Here is a 20514-nt window from a genome sequence, read left to right as displayed (position 1 = left end):
ATTATGTAACTCACTCTTAATGGCACTGAATAACTTGGCCTCTACAGCCTCTGTGGCAATGAGATCCACAAATTAGCCACCCTCTGGCTAAAGAAATTCCTTCTCATCTCAAGTTCCAAGAGGTCATCCCTCCACTCTGAGGCTGTGCCCTCAGGTGCTAGGGTTTCTGTACTAATGGATGTGTACGTTCCACTCGATATAGGCCTCTTAGTATCGTGTAAGTTTCAATGAGATTCTCCCCTAATCCACCTAGTGTCCTCAACTGCTCCTCATAAGACAAACCCGTCAACCTGAGATCATTCTTGTCAACCTTCTCTGGACCCTTTCCGGTACCAGAACATCCTTCATTAGATACAGGGCCCACAACCGCTCACAAAATTCCAGATGTGGTCCGTTCAGAACCTTACATAGCTTCACCAGTACATCTCTGCTCTTGTATTCTAGCCGTATTGAATTGAATGCCAACATTACATTTGCCTTTCTAACTGCCAACTGAACCTGCATGTTAACCTTAAGATAATCTCTGAAATAGGATTCCTAAGTCACTTTGTGCTTCAGATTTCTGAAGCTTTTCCTCGTTTACAAAATACTCTATGCCTCTATTCTTCCTATAAACGTGCATAACCTCACACTTTCCCACATTATATTTCATCTGCCACATTGTTACCCACTCTTCTAGCCTGTCTATGTCCTTCTTTAGCCTCCCCCTTCCTCAACACCATTTACCCTTACACCTATCTTTGTGTCATCTGCAGACTTAGCAACAATGTCCTCAGTTCTTTTGTCCAAATCAATAATGTGTAATGTGAATAGCAGTGGGTTCAACATTGACCTCTGCAGAACTCCACTAGTTACCAGCTGCCATTCTGGAAAAAAAACCCTTTTACCTCCTCTCTGCCTTCAGCCAATCCTCTATCTGTGCCCGTATCTTGCCCCCAATACCATGAACTGTTATCTTATTAGCAGCCTCCTATGAATCAGCTCGTGAAAGGCCTTCTGGACATCCAAATAGATCATATCCACTGGCTCACCTTTGTCTAACTTGCTCATTACCTCCTCAAAGAATTCTAACAGGTTTGTCAGGCATGACAAAACCATGCTGACTCAGCATATTTTACCAGTCACTTCCAAGTACTCCCCAACTTCATTCTTAATAACAGGTTCTAAAATTTTACCAGTAACTCAAGGTCAGCCTAACCAGCCTATAATTCTCCATCTTTTGCCTCACTTAATTCTTAAACAGAGTTGTTACATTAGCCATTTATTTTCCAGAGCTCTGGGACCTTCCCTGACTTCAGTGATGGGTATAATCCTCTGGTCCAAGTGATTTATCCACCTTTAGATATTCCAACTTGCTCAGCACCCTCTCCTTAGTGATGGCCACTACACTCATCTCTGCACCCTGACTCTCGAAGTTCTGCTATGCTACTGGTATCTTCCACTGTGAAAACTGATGCAAAGTAACTATTCCATTCCTCCGTCATTTCTTTGTCCCCATTATTACTTCTCCAGCCTCATTTTCCAGTAGTCCAATGCCCAATCTTGTCTATCTCTTACCTTCCATATTTCTAAAAAAAACTTTTGCAGTCTTCTTTTACATTACAAGCTGGTTTGCCTTCATATTTCATCTTCTACCTTTCTGCTTTTTTAGTTATCCTCCTTTCAAAGGATTCCCAATTCTCTAGCTTTCCACAAGTCTTCACATTGTATTTTTTTTTTTGCTTTTATGCAGTCCCTGACTTCCCTTTTCTGCCTTGGTTGTCTCATCCTCCCCTTAATATGTTGCTTCTTTTATGGGATGAGTTTCTGCTGTGCCTCCTGAATTGCCCCGAGAAACTCCTGCCATTGCTGCTCCACTGTCTTCTGTGCTATGCTCCCTTTCCAATCAGTTCTGGCCTGCCCCTTCCTCATGTCTTTGTGGTTACCTTTACTCAATTGTAATACATCTGATCCTAGCATCTATCTCTCAAAGTGAAGGGTGAATTCTATCACAGACTCCTAGGGGTTCCTTTACCTTAAGCTCCCTGATCAAGTCTATCTCATTACACATTACCAAATCCAGAATTGTTTCCTAGTGGGCTCTATCACAAGCTGCTCCTACAAAAATCACATGGACATTCCACAATTCCCTCTTCGAGGTCGACTCTCAACTTGACTTTCCCAGCCCACCTGCATGTTGAAATAGAAAAATATGTTGAGTTGATGGCTATGGAATGTAAAACCGATGAGATACTCCTGGGAGCTCTGGCTCACCAGAAATTGCTGATTAATTTGTATTGATCCTCCGTTAGCCTCCCTTACAATTAACAAAATTAACATCTCACTGAGTTTTGATGTTGTAAAATATAAAGTTGCTGAAATACAAAAGATTCTCTTGCTCCTCGGATGCTGCCTGACATGCTGTACTTTTCTAGCACTACACTCTTGAGAAACCTATCAGCCATGATTGAATGGCGGAGCAGACTCAATGGGCTAAATGGTCTAATTTCTGTTCCTATGTCTTATGGTCTTATGGAATACTCATTGCTGGAACCATTTAGATTTGTTTCCTAGTTTATTGTTCACTTGCACATTTTTTCCTTTTGGTAATAGTGAGGAAGTATTGGAAAGATTAATATACTGAATAGCAACATGTTTGAGCCAAGCCATGAGTGCTCCCTCCTTGACCAATATGTCCTGGAATGGAAATTCAACTGGAGCTTCTGTCTTTAAGCATTAGCAACTGAGTTAAAAGGTTTCCCTGTTCATGTTATAAGGGTTCTGTTAATTAAGTGATTTTTGATCCCAAGATGCCATTCAACCATTGAAGAATAGAAAGAGGGCAATTCAGTTGGAGAGTTTCCCGATTGTATGTGAACTTTAGATTTTGATCTTTTTCTTGTATTTCCAATTTGCCTTTTAACACTGTCTCTTAAAATACCTATTGTCTTTCTCTTTCTGACTCTTAATTCATTCCAGTTCCTTTCCTACTTTTCAATTTGTTCATTTCTCTATTCATAGATTTCATTACCCAAAGAGTAGAACATTGGATGAGATATTCATGAGCAAACTCTTTCTTCTGCCTCCAGCTCCCAAACATGTGCATACAGGTTGACCCAGTCCTGGCTGCAACCCACTGAAGTCTGGCAGTGCATAACGTGCTAATCCCTGCTATATGCTAACTTTTAATATTTGTGTAGTGACATTGTCTGAATTAGTAACTGCAGTTCAGGTCAAATGACAGCTTTTCTTCTGTAAAGGACTTTACCTCCACCTGCCCTTCCAGTGAGGCTAATGTGACTGAGTGGCTGAGAGACTGTGTTCGAGGACAGGATTACCAGCTGGTAAATCTGATGGGTTTGATGTCTATAGACCTTATGGTAGAAGCAGTAAATTTCTGCCACGGTACTTAAATTGGTTTTAATGTAATTGCAAGCATCAAACCATTAGTGGAGAGGCAGGATGAAGAGAGACCTGGTGGGGAGGAAATCAGAAGAATCGTGGTCTCTCCAACAGTAGGTTTTCATTTCACTGCATCTTTCCGAATGAGGTTGAGCAGTGAGTGGCAAAGATACATAACACAGCAACTTACCACACGCCACAAGAATAAAACAACTGCACATGCTGGAGCTCTGAAACAAAATTAGAAATTGCTGGTGAAACTCAGCAGATCTGGCAGCACCTGTGGGGGAAAAAAGCAAATTAACATTTCGAGTGCAGTTCTCACACACTCACGTATCACACCAACTTCCTTCATTTCTTCAGCTCCATGAAGGCTGGAAACTTTCAATTAATTTGGTTTTTTAGCCTCCAATATTTCCGAATCCCAGCTAAACTGGAGAGATAGCAACTCCTGATGGTGTTTCACTTCGTGTCATAATTGGCCCTGTAAAAAGTAGGTAGTGACTCCACTGTTTATAAAATGTAGCCTAAACTGGTAGCCTGGTATCACAGAGACACAGCACACCTGGTTCCTTGGAATTTCCTGGTGGGTTGTTATGGCAAATGTCTGTTAGAATTTCTGAGTAAGTGCAGAGCTGTATTTTGTTTTCCTGTCATTTATAGAAATATAAGTAGCAGGTTAGAAATTTTGACAGCAAAGGAAAAGAAAATCAAGCAAGTGTAAAACAGACTGTCAAGCCTCTAACATTCATAATTCTCAACTGTACAAGTCAGATATTTACCTCGTCTCTTCCAAAATGCAAGAAGGTCTATTCTATAGATTCTACTTGTCTTATAAAATATAGAGTCTAAGGGCAGGGTTTCATGTGCAACTCCGAACGAATCAGTAAGGAATGCATTCCTGCTGATCACAGCATTCTCCAAAGCACTTTAACATACAATGGAGTGTTAATTAGCTGGAAACAGGACATCCACTCCTTCAACAGAGTCCTGTCTTAGATACCTGCCAGCAACTTGATCACAAAAAGAAGCCAGCCACAGATTCTAAGATTGAGCATACAGGACAAAGTAAAAGTGTGTCTCCTGGCAGGAAAGGAATGTGGTGCCTGGGACAGGATGGGGTATTAATGGAGGGGCCGGGGAGAGGGAGCACCTTTGAATTGTCGGCATGGGGTTTGGAGGGGTAGGCAGGGGGAGCAGACCTCCTCCTTACTGTACACTTCCACATCTGAGACACGATCAGTGCAACCAGTCACCTGCGAGGCTTGTATCCCTGCCCATATGCATACTGTTAGCATCAGAATTGAGGCAAGCTGGAAAGCAACACTGATAATTGATTTGAGGCCAGGGTGGCCCTTAACCTCACTTGGTCAACCTGAAATTGGAGACTGTGTTCGAGGACAGGATTACCAGCCGGTAAATCTGATGGGTTTGATGTCTATAGACCTTATGGTAGAGGCAGTAAATTTCTGCCTGGTACTTAAATTGGTTTTAATTTAACTGTACTATATGTTTGTACAATTTTTGCCGATTGGGATTCGTGTTTTGTTTTACATTTAAGTGGTGTTAAAGCTTCTTCTCGGTTGCACTGTTCTTTTCAGCATATTTTATCCAAACTGAACTTAACACACAAAAGTACATGTAACGTTCGGTGCAAATAGCGTTCCTCCAAGCTTTTACATGAGATGAAAAATGTTGCAGTACACCACCCACACTCTCAAAACTAACCATGTGCCCAGAAGGAAGTAAACAAATTGGAAATATCTTTTAATTGTCACATTTGCAAGCCTTCAGGGAGGCTCTCCAATTCAAATTAACCTGTTTCTTTTGGGTATGTGGACACTAATAGAGATGATTTAGAAACATTTGAATGGAAATTACTGCTGATCCGTAATGAAACTAGGAAATAGTTATATATAAATTTTGGTGAAAGTAATTTCCAGTCATTTAGAAACTAGATCCTCAGTGTTTTAGTCACTGATGAAAATGGTTCCTTTTGTTATAAAGTCTCTTTCAGTTGTACGAGTCAAACTCAACCAAATAATGTACTTAAATTTAATCAAGAATATTTTAAAGCAAAACTGTTATAAAAATATTTTTTAAAGCACTGCTCAATTGTGTGTTTGGCAATATGCAAATACATTTGAATGCAAAATTCATTTCCTAATGTGTGTGCAGTTTGCACATGGACTGTTGATTACATCCTAAATTGGAGCGAGAGACTCAATTTAGTGGAATTTTAACTACAGCGAACAATTTAATGTTGACTGAAAGACACTTAATCGGCATGACTTGAAGAAAGCTTAAGTGTTTCGTGCCTCCTTTTGCAACAGTTGCATGACTGGAAATCCCTGCAGAATCTATAAATAGACAGCTCTTAACCTGTCACTTTGAATTATTGCCACTTTATACTTTCCACTTGCCAATAACGGAAAAATAAATTATTTTTCAGTGTATGTAATATTTAAGTGTTCTTATTATGTTGTGTGTGTATACCAAAAGGGTTAAGGCTATTGGAGACATTAATTTTTTTGTGCTCGTTGGGTTTTAATATTGTTGTAAAATTTGTATGACTGAAAACAAATGTCTTTATGTGAGTAAAGTATCACTGATGCTTCTCAAATTTTTCTCAAAGGTTTTATTTAGTGGAAAAAAGAATCATAGAGTGTAGCCCATGTTAACATAAGTATTTCGTAGAATCAAGAATCATTGAATCCCTACAGTGTGGAAACAGGCCCTTCGGCCCAATGAGTCTACACCGACCCTCCGAAGAGTAACCCACCCAGACTCATTCCTCTACCCTATTACTCTACATTTACTCCTGACTAATGTACCTAACCTACACATCTCTGAACACTATTGGCAATTTATCATGGCCAATTCACTAAACCTGCACATCTTTGGATGGTGGGAGGAAACCGAAGCATCCCCACACAGATATGGAAAGAACGTGCAAATTCCGCACAGACAGCCGCCAGGGGCTAAAATCAAACCCACGTCCCTAGCGCTGTAAAGCAGCAGGGCGAACCACTGAGCTACCATGCCGCCCAACTATTTGCAACTACCTTCAGGATTTCATAGTGAATTTTCCACCTAGACTTCCTTCAGAGGCTCCCCCATTTCAACCAATACAATTAATTCCATGGAATACCTTGAAATTATGGTTTGCATTAGATATAAAAACACTCTGGATCACAGTAACATCCTGGTTATAGCACTGAAGACAGGCACTCCAGAACTAGCTTTGTCCCTCTGCAAGCAGCTCCAGTACATGTCCCACATGTTCTCAGCAAAAAAGATAAATCCGATTTGGCCAATTACTGAATCATTAGTCTGTTCGCAACCATTAGCAAAGTGATGGAAGGTGCTATTTATGCAGCACTTTCTTGGAGTCTGCCATAGTCAAACTCATCTGTTTTACCCTTCATGCACTTTTATGTTGGTACCTTTAGTATCAACTGTATTTTCACTTGTTTGTTTTATTGAATTGAATTTTTAGTGAAAGGCTGTGTCAATTAAGTCTTACGTTTTACTTCATGCTAATCTTCTACATCCCAAAGGAAATTCTCTTAGAATTCCACTTTACCTAGTGTAACTGTTGCAAAGTATGTCAATTCACACAGAACATTTTAATGAAATCTCTTTTTAACTCTCTCATGATTTCTGCTGAACCAGAAACAGATCTTTACAACTTATCCTGTTTGGGATAAAAATACAATACTATACTGATGTGTTTCCCAGCTTCTTGTAGTGATGTAACCTCTGGAATGAGTGACTAAGTGCTTCCATCTTGCAGCCGTTCAATAAAGTACACAATAAAGACACTAGTGCAGTGGATTAAACATGCAAATAATGTCAGAGTGGAGCTATTTAGAAGCACAACTACTGGCAGACAGACGTTGGAAGGCCCGCCCCTACTCTGCTCAAAGCCACCGAAAAGGAACAACCTGCTACTGTAGCATTGGGTAAAACTCAACAATTGCAACATTTTCCCTCCTAACATTGGTCAAACTGAAAGATGATGTGAAGCAAAGTTTGCCAGTTTTTCCATGTGCAATGGCAAATTTATGAAATTGTAACAGATCTACTTAACAAGCAAGAGCAGCAATGCATAGCTACACTGTTGTCACTGTTGGAGAGAGGCAGTTTTGATACCAAAAAACAGAAATAAAAAAGACTAGACATTTTAAAAACCTAAAAGGGACATTTTGAACATCAAGTTGCTGTAAATTATAAAGTCAATATTTGAGCTCAATGAAAACAAGTCCATTTATCAATATGTAACTTCATTAATAAATCTGTCAGAATCCTGGAAATTTACACAGCTAAAGATTAGATTCCCTACAGTGTGGAAACAGGCCCTTTGGCCCAACAAGTCCATACTGACCCTCCGAAGAGCAACACACCTCTGACTAATGCGCTTAATGCTATGAGCAATTTAATGTGGCCAAATCACCTGACCTGCACATCTTTGGACTGTGGGAAGAAACTGGAGGAAACCCACACAGACAATGTGCAAACTCCACACAGACAGTTGCCCGAGGCTAGAATTGAACCTGGGACCCAGGTGCCGTGAGGCAGCAGTGCTAACCACTGAGCCACCATGCCGCCCATATCATCTAGTTAAATCAGGATTGTTTGAGGCATAAAAGATCTTGCAGTGGGAGCAGATCTGGTGAGAGAAAAAAAGCTCACATCCAGGAAAGTGTTTGTTATGTGTAGAAGTACAGAGTTTGTAAATCTGCAACTGGAGCATATTCATTATAGAATGTACCAGGCCTTGCATCATCGGGATGGACATCAGCGATATCAGAAAAACATTAGAGACAAAGGATGTGAAGCAAATGTTGTGGAGAACATCACACAAATGAAAAGAAGGCATGGACAGCATAGGGAAAGCAATATTCTTAATATAAGATGTGTAAGATAGTTACTAGCAAATGAAGCTTGATGAAAGCATCAACTTCCTTACACATTTTGGATATCGTTTGCGCGAGACAGATAGTTGTGCATGAGGTTTGGAATTTCGACAGCACTTGAGTATCAATGCAGACAACATGAGAGTTTGTGATCTACCCCAGTGTGGAAAATATATTGGATGATTTGATAGTTTATTGATACCCATACACTTTGGAAGAAGCCATTGCTGACCACAATCAAAATCTACTGCAACTAGTAAACAAATCTCACCAAATGAATCTTACACTAAACTTTAAAAAAAATGAGTGAGTCAAGTACATAGGTCATGTCCTGACAGAACGTTTTCCCTGATCCTAAAAAGGTGAAAACTACAAAAGTGGTGCAATAACCAGTAGATGTAAACATGGTATAACAATTTTTTTGCCAATTAATTTGTGGAATGAGTGTACTACTGGCTAGACTTGTACTTTTTGCCCATCCCTAATTGTCCTGCAGAAATTGATAGTGAGCTGCCATTGTGCTGTTAGAGAGTTCCAGAATTTTGAGTCAGCAACATAGTTCTGAGTCAAGATGATGTGTGACTTTGAAGGGAGCTCACTCACATTTATTGCCCTTGTCATCCTCAATGCCAGCAATCATATGTTGGGAAGGTGCTATCGAAGTAGCTATGGTGAGTTAATCTGTGAATCTTGATGATGATACATACTGCAATTACTGTGCATTTGGCATGACCAAAATGAATGTTGAAGGTGGTTAATATGGTGCCAGTCAAGTAGCCTGCTTTGGCTTGGATGGCATCAAGTGTCTTGAGTTGATAAAGTGTGATGTTGAAAAAAAACACAGCAAGTCAGGCAGCACCCGAGAAGCAAGAGAATCGATGCTTTGGGCATAACTCTTCTTCAAGACTTGAGATCTTTGTGGAGAGAGGAAAAAGACTTGGAAGAGGCTTTGCAGTATGGTTTGCAGCAATTAGGAGAGAGTGAAGACTGCAGATGCAGGGGAGTTAGAGTTGATAAAGGGTGACGCTGGAAAAAGCACAAAGTCAGGCAGCATCCAAGGAGCAAGAGAGTCAACACTTTGAGACCTGAAGATGGGTTATACCTGAAATGTTGACTTTCTTGCTCCTCAGCTGCTGTCTGACCTGCTGTGCTTTTTCCAGCACCACACTTGATCAACTTTGACTTTCCAGCGTCTGCATTCCTCACTTTTTTCAAGTTTCTTGAGTGTTGATGGAGGTGCTGTGATCACAGCAGTGGAGAATATTCAAATAACTGCTTTATGGTGGAAGATACTTCAAACGTTCCATTAATACAGAAGAACACAAGGGAATAATTAAGAAGCAGTATTAGACAAATTTATGGGCTAATGGCAGACACATCTCTTGGCCTTGATAGCTTGTATCCCAGGATAGCTATAGCGATAGTTGATTCCAGAGAAGTACCAGAGGACTGTAAAACTGCTAATGTGGTACCTCTATTCAAAGAGTATTGGAATCAATTATTAAGGAAGCAATAGTAGGACATTTGGAACACTGTAATCTGATCAAGCAGAATCAGCATGGCTTCATGAAAGGGAATTTGTGTCTGATTAATTTATTAAAGATTTTTGAGGAAGTCTCAACTAGATTGGATAGAGGGCAACCAGTAGATGTGTTATATTTGGACTTCCTAAAGGTATTCAACAAGATACTTCAAAAAGTTAAGTCAAAATATAAGAGCACATGTGCTGGAGGTAATAAATTCAGATGGAGAATTTTTTTTTCAGACTGGTTAACAGCAGGAAACAGTTGGGTAAAAGGGGTTCTTTCTCATGTTGGTGATGCGTGACGAGTGAAATTCCACAGGATCAGTGCTGGGACTGCAACTGTTTACAATATATATTAATGACTTGGAGAAGGAAGCAAATGTACTGTAGCCAAATTTGCAGATGATACTAAAATAGGTGGAAAGGCAAGTTGTGAGAGAGATGCAAATAATTTACAAAGAGACACTGAAGAAGGGTCACTGGACCTGAAACATTAACACTGCTTTCTCTTCACAAATACTGCCAGACCTGCTGCGTTTTTCCAGAAATTTCTGTTTCTGTAACAGGTGACACTGATAGGTAAAGAAAGTGGACATAAAGTTGGCAACTGGAGTACAGTGTGGAAAAATGGGAAGTTAGCCACTCATTTTGGAAGAGAGTACACATGAACAGACTATTATTTAAATGGAGAAAAATTGCAGAAAGAAGCAACACAAATGGACTTTGGAGTACTTATGTACAAAACACAGAAAGCTAGGACTCGGGTGCGTCAGGTAATCAGGAAGGCTGATGGAGTATTGGCCCTTATTTCAAAGGGGTTGGAGTATAAGACTGCGGAAGTCTTACTGCAATTGTACAAGTACTGGTGAGACCACATCCGGAGTACTATGAGTAATGTTGGTCCTCATATTTAATGAAAGATATTGTTTCATGGGTGGCACTTCAGAGAAGGTTCACTAGGATGATCCCTGGTATATTTGATGGGCTGGATGGCCTTGTTTCCACTCCTACGTCCTATGGTCTTATAGAGGGATTGTCTTATGAGCAAACATTGACAGGTTGGGACTCCACTCACTGGAGTTTAGAAGAATGACAGATGATCTCATTGAAATGTTTAGATTTCTTAAAGAAGGAGAAAGTGAGGACTGAAGATGCTGGAGATCAGAGTCGAGAGTGTGGTGCTGGAAAAGGACAGCAGGTCAGGCAGCATTTGAGCAGCAGGAGAATCGGCGTTTTGGGCATAAGCCCTTCCTCAGGAATCGGATGCTCCCTGAGATTTCTTAAGGGGCCTTAAAGGGTAAATGCTGAGACAGTGTTTTCCTCACATGGGAGAGTCTTGGACCAGAGGGCATAGCTTCAAAATGGAGAGTGCCAATTTAAGATAAGATGAGAAGGAATTTCATCTCTCCACAGGAATGAGTGTCCTTGGAATTCCTTGCCTAGAGAGCTGTGGGGGCAGAGTCCTTGTGTATATTTAAGGCTAAGATAGGTTCTTGATCAGGAGGATAATCGAGGGTTTTGGGGAAAATACAAGAAAGTAGATATGAGAAATATTGGATGAGCCATGATCCCACTTAATGGTGAAGTAGACTTGAGGGGCCAAATGACCTTTTCCTGTTGCTATTTCTCTTGGTCTTACGATAATACAGATGATAAAAATTGCTTAAAGGAGACAAGTACTTGCACTCATCAGGATTAGGATGCAAGAAACAGACTTGAAAAAAAGGTCACACCAATTTGAACAACGTGAGAAGAGGGTGTTTGGGTTGGGTGATCTATCGCATGGCGATGCAGCAGGGACAGTAAATTGTTAATCTTAGTTCACAAATTAAGCAGGTCTGATTTTCAGTACGTTGTTGTCAGAATGTATCAAAGAGTCTCTAATACTCTGCCTTTAAAATTATAAAATGCCGTGATATACAAATTCCTCTTAGCCTTCTAAGACAAGACACTATGTGTTAGTATTCTACCAAGCACAAATGTATCATGCTGTGAGTCCAATTTATGATCTTAAATCCATTTTCTCCATAACTCTCGCATAATGTAGATTACTTGGTAAATGTTCAACAGCAGAATTACATTTAATGGTGCACGTAGTGTTCCAGGGCTTGTGAGCATGGGCTGGTTGATAACAATCTGCCTGCTACAAATGGTCAATGGGTTTTTTTTTATACAGTCCACTAGTCATTGGAGTGTATAGCCTGCATCACAATAGCACTGAAGTCCATATATTACATTGCTCACTTATGTGGTCAGCAGATGGTACTTTTGGCCTGATGGCAGTTAATGAGGGAAGCTATTTGTGGGTTTACTGCAAGGTAACAGTAAGAAAATAATTTTACATATTAATCAAACCTTCCCCTTCCAGATTGGTGAGGATGAGATCAAGTATGTTTTGTTCCCTCGTTTCCCTCACCACCACCTGCAAATGGACATTTAAGTCTTCCACCCAGAGTAAATTCTGTGTCCTTGCCACCCAAGTGCATTATCTATGTGATTCTCAACCTGAATGAGAACTGATTCTTCAGTCAAAGAGGGAGTGATAGGTGGTAATCAGTAAGAGGCTTCGTTTCTTATGTTTGACCTGATTCCATGAGATCTAATGGGGTCCAGAGTCAATGTTGCGAGGGCAACTCCTTCCCAACTGTATATTACTGTGCCAACATGTCTGGTGGGTTTGTCTATGGGTGAGACAGGACATACCCCTGGATGATGATGGTAGTATCTGAAATGTTATCTGTGAAATATGATTCTGTGAATATGACTGTGTCAGCTGATGCTTGACTACTCTGTGAAACAATTTTGGCATAGTCAACAGATGTTGACATGGGGGCCTTTAGCAAGATTTTTTCTAAGGCCCCTCATGATAGATTGGTCAAGAAAGTAAGAGCCAATGGGACCCAAGGTGAAGTGGCACTTTGGATGCAGAAAGCACATGGTTGAGAGCTATATCTGTGACTGGAAGTCTGTTTCCAGTGAGGTTCCTTAGGGCTAAGTGTTGGGGCCTTGGCTATTTGTATTGTACATTAATGATTTGTATATTAATGTAGGAGTTTGGTTCAAGAAGTTTGCAGATGATATAAAAATTGTTAAGATGGTAAATAGTGATGATGATAGCTGTAAATTTGCAGGCAGAAATCAATGAACTGGTCAGCTGGGTAAAGCGGTCGCAAATGGAATTCAACCTAGTCAAGGGTGAAGTGATACATTTGGGAAGACTAACAAGCCAAGAAATTACATAATGAATAGATGGTCCATGGAAAGTACTGAAGTCAGAGGGACCTCGTGTTTCTCCGAAGATCCTTGAAGGTAGCAGGGCAGATAATAAGATGGTCACAAAGGCATAAGGGGGATACTTGCCTTTATTTTATTTTAGCTGAGGTATAGAATACAAGAGCGAGGAGGTTATTGCTGGAACTGTATAAAAACCATCCACGACTGGATACATGTCTGAAAAAAAACGCCCAGAAAAGCTCACCTCGCCTTGTAATCTGTTAAAATATGAGTGACAGGGAAATCCCAAATTCCACTATTTAAATAAAATATATCAATGTATTCTTTAACTCTTAAAAGTGAACATTAAACGACAGCTGCTCAGAAGTCTAATCCCCCCTTTCTCTTAACTGCTTATTACCAGCCTCCAACTCTATAACAATATGATGTTCCAGGAGAAAGTGAGGACTGCAGATGCTGGAGATCAGAGTTGAGATCAGGCTTCATCCTGATGAAGGGCTTATGCCTGAAACGTCGATTCTCCTGCTGCTTAGATGCTGTCTAACTTGCAGTGCATTTCAAGCACCACTGTCTCAAATATGCTGTTCTAATAAGACACTTATTAAAATTACAGCAACTTAATTTCAAAACCATACAGCAGCTGTTGTCTTCAGTGTCTTTCTTGTACCGGCTGAATATCTCCCTGGGTCACCTTCTCTCCTTACCATGAATACGTTTCACATGAAAAGGTACCTTTGATAGAGAATGTTTCCTAATTTCTTGGCAGTTGCTCTGTCTAATTTGCAAAATGCCTGCATTTCTCTATCCCTAACTTTGGATCGTCTCATTGGTTCAATTTTGGCAAAACAATAAGTTCAAACTCGATTGGGTTTTAGAGTCCGAGGGCATAATTTAATCTGGTTAGATTTGAATTGTTGTCAAAGCAGCAACCAACTCACATATCCATTTCACAGCCAAATGTTGCATATCTCAATTTTCCAGTACTCTCTGAGACTGCCATCTAATCATATCACACAGGTGCTTGTAATCTTTCAGTTCGGAACAGCATTCACTCTCTCTTAAAGGTACAGTACAGCCTTCAACTTCTTAACACCAAGATTCTTCCCCTTACCTGATGTTTTGAGCTATGTGGAAAGATTTCCACATTAAACACCGTTTGCCACTTCTCAGCCCAGCTCTCCGTTTTATCTGCGTCCCTCTGTAACCCACAACATCCTTCGGCACGATCCACAACTCTGCCTACCTTAGTGTCATCTGCAAATTTACTAACCCATCCTTCTAACCCACCTCCAGATCATTTATAAAAATGACAAGCGGCAGTAGCCCAAAAACAGATCCTCACGGCACACCACTGGTAACTGAGCTCCAGGATGAACATTTCCCGAGAACCACCACTCTCTGTCTTCTTTCATCTAGCCAATTTCCAATCCAAGCCGCTAAATTGCCCTTTATCCCACAATTCGTTATTTTGTACAATGGTCTGCCGTGTGGAATCTTATCAAACACCTTACTGCACCACATCAACCACCTTACCTTGATCCACCTTTTTTGTCACCTTCTTAAAAAAATCAATAAGGTTAGTGAGGCATGACCTACCCTTCATAAAACCATGTTGACTATCCCTAATCAAATTATTCCTTTCCAGATGATTATAAATCCTGTCTATTATAACCTTTTCCAACACCTTACCCACAACTGAGGTAAGGCTCACTGGCCTGTAATTACCAGAGTTGTCCCAACTTCCCTCCTTAAACAAGGGAACAACATTTGCTATCCTCCAGTCTTCTGGCACTACTCCTGTCCACAATGGTGACATAAAGATCGAAGGCTCTACAATCGCCTCCCTGGCTTCCCAGAGAATCCACTGAAATCCCATCTGGTCCGGGGTCTTATTTGTATTCAGATCTTCCAAAATTGCTAAAACCTCCTCTTTGTCAACCTCAATCCCATTTAATCTTGTAGTCTGTATCTCCGTATTCTGACTGACGTTTCCCATTTCCAATGTGAATACTGACAAAAAGTATTCACTAAGCGCTTCCCCTATGTCCTCAGATTCCACACACAACTTTCCACTACTATCTTTGATTGGCCCTAATCTTACTCTAGTCATTCTTTTATTCCTGACATACCTATAGAAGGCCTTGGGGTTTCCTTGATCTGATCCGCTGACAACTTCTCATGTCCCTTCCTGACTCTTCTTCGCCCTCTCTCTAGATCTTTTCTGACTAACTTATAATCTCAAGCCCCCTAACTGAGCCGTAACGTCTCATCCTCACATAAGCCTCCTTCTTGCTCTTGACAAGATCTTCAACTTCTTTAGTAAATCATGATTCCCTCTATCGACAGCTACTTCCTGCTTGTTAGGTACAAACTTACCAAGGACCTGCAGTAGCTGCTTCTTGAATAAGTGCCACATTTCCAGTGTATCCATCCCCTGTAGTTTTCTTCCCCATCCTATGCATCCTAAATTTTGCCTAATCGCGTCATAATTACCTTTCCCCCAGTTATATCTCTTTCCCTGTAGTATATATCTATCCCTGCCCATTGCTATTGTAAACAAAGCCAAATTATAGTCACTATCGCCAAAGTGCTCACCTACCTCCAAATCTAACACCTGGTAGGGTTCACTCCCCAGTACCAATACAATATGGCATCGCCCCTTGTTGGCCTGTCTTACATACTGTGTCAGAAAACCTTCCTGTCCATATTGAACAAAAACTGACCCATCTAAATTACTTGAACTATAGTATTCCCAGTCAATATTGAGGAAGTTAAAGTCCCCCATATCAACTACCCTATTACTCTCACTCCTATGGAGACTCATCTTCACTGTCCTTTCCTCCACATCCCTGGAACAATTCAGAGGCTTATGGAAAACTCCCAACAGGGTGACCTCTCCTTTCCTGTTTCTAACCTCAGCCCAAACTACCCCAGTGAATGAGTTCCCAAATGTTATCTCAGCTACTGTAATACTAGCCTTGATTAACAGTGCCACACCCCTGTCTCTTTTACCATTTTCTCTGTTCTTGCTGAAACATCTAAATCCAGGAATCTGCAACAACCATTCCTATCCCTAATCTAGCCATATCTCTGAAATGTCCACAACATCGAAATCCCAGGTACCAATCCATGCTGCACCCACCTTATTCCGGATGCTCTTGCATTGAAATACACACATTTCAAACCAGCACCCTGATTGCCAGTGCCCTCTCGTGACCTTGTAACCTAATCCATGACCTCACTACCTGAACTTCCTGTACCCTGGAACTACAATTCAGGTTTCCATCCCCCTACTGCATTAGTTTAAACCTTCCTCCCCCCCCCCCCCCCCCCACACACACCAAAAGAGGATTAGCAAATCTCCCCCCACCCCCCTCAGGATATTGGTATCCCTCTGGTTCAGGTGAAGACCATCCTGTTTGTAGAGGTTCCCTCCTTCCCTAAAAAGAGTTCTAATTATCCAAGAATCCAAAACCCACCCTTCTACACCATCCCTGCCGGCACGTGTTCAGCTCCACTATCTCCCTGTTCCTCCACCAGCACGTGGCACGGGCAACAAACCAGAGACGACAACTTTGTTTGTTCTAGCTCTCAGCACCCACCCTAGCTCCCTCAATGTCTGCCTTAGATCCCCACCTTTCTTCCTGCCTATGTTGTTGGTGCCTATGTGGACCACGACTTGGGCTGCTCCCCTCTCCCTCAAGGATCCCGAAAACATGATCAGAAACATCACTAACCCCGGCAGCTGGGAGGCAACACACCAATTGTGAGTCTCTCTTGTTCCCATATGACCTCCTAACTATGGAGTCCCCAGTGTCTAAAGCTCTGCTCCTCTTCATCCTCCTCCTCTGAGCAACAGGGACAGATTCTGTCAGAGACCTGTGCCCAATTGCTTACTCCTGGTAACTCGTATTCCCCAACAGTATTCAAAACGGTGTACTTGTTATTGAGGGGAACCACCACAGGAGATCCCTACACTGTCTGCCAGTTCCCTGACGGTAACCTTTTCACCTTCCTGTAAATCCTGTCAATAACCTCCTACGCGTCCTGAATGACCCAAAGTTCACCCAGCTCCAGCTCCAGTTCCTTAACACTGTTCTCGAGGAGCTGGAGTTGGGTGCACTTTCAACACTTGCAGTCAACAGGGACACTAGAGGTGACCCTTAGCTCGCACATATTGCAAGAGGAACATTCAACTGCCCCAACCTCCATTCTCAATATACTAAATTCCCAAATAGACTGCCGGAGAAAAAAAACAAATGAAACACGAAAGAAAACACTTGTTACCTTACCAACTGAAGCACAGACCTTTTTATTTAGAGGAGGATGATGGGTGGCAGACACCACCCGAGTAGTGTTTCAGGTAAAGTAGCCACCCAAATATGTGACCTCGTGACCTCTCCAACTGGGTCTAGGAACTGAAGAAAAACTGGAACTAAAAGAAATTTAAACCATTAAACCAATGCTGACAGGGTCCATTGCTCCCTGGAAACCTCGTGACTTCTCTGATTGTATCCAGATCTTGTCATCACATGGGCTGCTACGAGACACAACCCATTCTCAGCTACTAATAGTCCCCATTAGCAGCTATTCATTCTCATATCTTGGTCTTTATCTGCTACTTTGTCTGTTCAACTTTCTCTTTGGACTTTATCTCTACCTATCGTTTACTCGAACCCCCTCTCCCCATCTTCTATAAAAAAAAACCTTCCTTTTCCTATCTACCATCAGCTCTGAAGAAGGGTCACTGGGCCGAATTCTGATTTCTTTGCACTGATGCTGCCATACTCAGAGCTTTTCCAACAATATCTGCTTTCCTTTCTGATTTCCGGCATCTGCAGTACTTTCGGTTTTTTGAATAACCTGGAGTTGTTTTCCTTGGAGCAGATAGACCTGATAAAAGTGTATAAGATCATGAAGGGTGTGGATAGAAAGGCACTTTTTCCATTCAAAGAGGGTTACTATGAGGAGAGTTGAGAATCTTTCTCGCTCACAGGGTGATAGGAGTCTAGAGCTCATTACAGAGAAACCTCAATTATCTGAATATCAATGAACCAAATATTGGATTATCCGAAGGAGATCTTGCGGTCCTGATAGAAACATTACATCAAAGAGGTGTTTCCAACACTGAGTGCGCCTTTTGTTTCCAATTATTAAAAACTAACTCGGTTTACTGAAATGCTGCCGAGAACGACCCTCGACATTGATGGGAGCCCAGGCACTGTCTCCAAGTGACTGACCACCTGCCCTCTCTCTCTCTCCCGCATGCTTCCCCTGGGGTTCTACACAGGAGTGTACCCTAAACCCCTCTTGCGCAGATAATATCTCTAACAATGTCCTGTACAGGGCAAAGGTAGAACTTGACAAAAAGTTGCAGTGAACAGTTATGTGTCCGCATGCGCTATTTGGAGACTCACTCCCCAAAGGCATCAGCAGTCTTACTGTTGGTGACTTGTCTGGCTGCCCTGGAGGCAGACGGGTGGCAGGTTTGGGGGAAAGACAGGGGGAGGTGGCGCAGATGGTGGGGGCATGGGGATGGGGTAGAGGCGGATGTGGCGGAGCGGAGTGGGGTCGGATGTGGGGGGCGGGGTCAGATGGGGTGTGAAGTTCTGTACGTGGCGTGTTGCGTGTGGGTGGCGGTGTTGACGACCGGGAGGGCTTCAGCAATGCTGCAGGTCCCTTACGCCCAAGTGTGTGTCTGCTCAGAAACAAACCCTGAGACAGAGAGGGGCAAGGCAGGCAGAGCGAGGAAAAGGGAAACTTCAGAAAACTCCGAGCCCCAGAAGAGAGGCATTGAATCAATTAACCAAATAATCGATTATCCAAACGAAATAGTGCCTGCCCATCAAGGTTCCTCTGTGCCTGAAAAAAGTGATTGAGTAAGAAAATCTTGTAACATTTTAAACAGCATTTAGATGTTCAGTTGTATTTCCATTGTTTCCATAGCTTCAAGGGCTTTTGGCCAGAATCTGGAAAATAGGATCAAGCTTTGTCAATTGGCATTGGCATGATGGGTCTAATGGCTTCCTTTGTGCTGTAAACATTCTTGAATCTATCTGCATGGTTTAGTATTACACCAGTCAGCACTTTTCTCTACTGTGGCATGGCTCTACTAGCATGTGTTATTGCATTTTGCTGACCCATATTTGTCTTCCTTATGAGCAAGTAACTAGATCAAAGAAAGTATAGCTTTGTAACTCTGTCTGTTTTTAGGTTCAACTCCAAACCAGTTTATCAAGCCAATACATAATTCGAACTCAGCCAACAAATACATGTCTCTCTACATTGGAGTGTGCAGCTTTTGCACTGTCGGTGGCTGAAAAGAATCATTGTATTCATGAGGTAAGAAGTCAGAAGCTGACACAATATCAGGCAATTTGTTTTAAGTTGTAAATTGTAAAATTAGATTGATAGGAAAAAAAGTTATTTGATTGGAAGCCTTTATTGCATTAGTGATTATATTGATTTGAGCTTAAGTTATATCTCTCTGCTCTATCTCAAAACTCTGCAAAAGTTTTGAAAGCTTTTAATATTTTTGGAAGAGGGGAGAAAACATTGTAAGTCACTTTGAAATATATGTTAATTAAGTAGTAGATTATGCATTCTTTTATTTTGTCTGAAATTTGGTCATCTGCCATTAATGTCAGATCAGTAGCAAGCCTCATCATCTTTCTCTATCCCTACGTACCCCATCCTCAGGTCCACATTACTGCTGACTACCAGCCACTGAGTTATAGCATATTTCCATCATACTGAAGAAACCTCACAGGTGATTTCAGAAAATAAAACACAGGACTACATAGGAGACCAAACTATGGCACCAAGCTAGATCAATTGATAATGGGTTAGCTGACAAAAAGCTTTGTTGTGGTTTACAGACAATCTTACAGAAAAGGTATAGAGACAGTGAGATGGAGAAAATCCTAGACCTTGGATCCTAAGCCACTGAAGGCACAGCCATTAGTAGTGGAGCACTTAAAATTGGAATGTACAAGAGACCAGAATTAAACAAGTGCAGACATCCCAGAATACTGTGGACAAGAGAATAGGAAGGAGCAAGGCCATAGAGGGACTTGAAAATAAGGATGAATATTTTAAAGTAAAGATTTTGCTTAACTCGGAACCAGAGTAGGTCAGCAGACACAGATGTGGGAGGGGTAAATGACTTGGAGTGTTAAGATACCGGAAACAGAGCTTTGAATCACCCTAGGTTTATGCACAGTGGAATATGGGATGCCAGCCAGGAGTGCATTGGAATAGTCAGTCCAGAAGTAAAGAAAGGAAGGTTTCATCTGTGGATGAACTGAGAAAAAAGGATGAATTTGGACAATGTTGTGAATGTGAAAGTAAGTATTCTTAGGGGTGGTACAATGGTATATAACTAATCTTGGAATTAAATGTGACACCCAGATGACATATGGCCTGGTTTAATTTCAGGCATTTGCCAGGGAGAAA

The 20514-nt window shown here is 41.5% G+C and overlaps 1 protein-coding gene across 2 annotated transcripts in view; it reads left to right on the top strand.

Moving 5' to 3' along the window:
- The window catches only part of dtwd2 (DTW domain containing 2), a 96497-nt gene that overhangs the window by 73038 nt on the left and 2945 nt on the right, over positions 1–20514 (top strand). The window contains exon 5 of one of the 2 annotated variants that reach the window (XM_060844594.1): positions 19273–19401. The exons of the other annotated variant lie outside the window; for it this stretch is intronic. Within the exon in view, the coding sequence (XP_060700577.1) occupies positions 19273–19401 (129 nt within the window). The remainder of the gene's footprint in view (positions 1–19272; positions 19402–20514) is intronic. 2 annotated transcript variants of the gene reach the window in all.

The sequence above is a fragment of the Hemiscyllium ocellatum genome, chromosome 2 (assembly GCF_020745735.1).
Source record: "Hemiscyllium ocellatum isolate sHemOce1 chromosome 2, sHemOce1.pat.X.cur, whole genome shotgun sequence".
Lineage (NCBI taxonomy): Eukaryota > Metazoa > Chordata > Chondrichthyes > Orectolobiformes > Hemiscylliidae > Hemiscyllium > Hemiscyllium ocellatum.
Note: the sequence above shows the minus strand (reverse complement) of the source record. Positions and strands in the feature narration are given on the sequence as shown.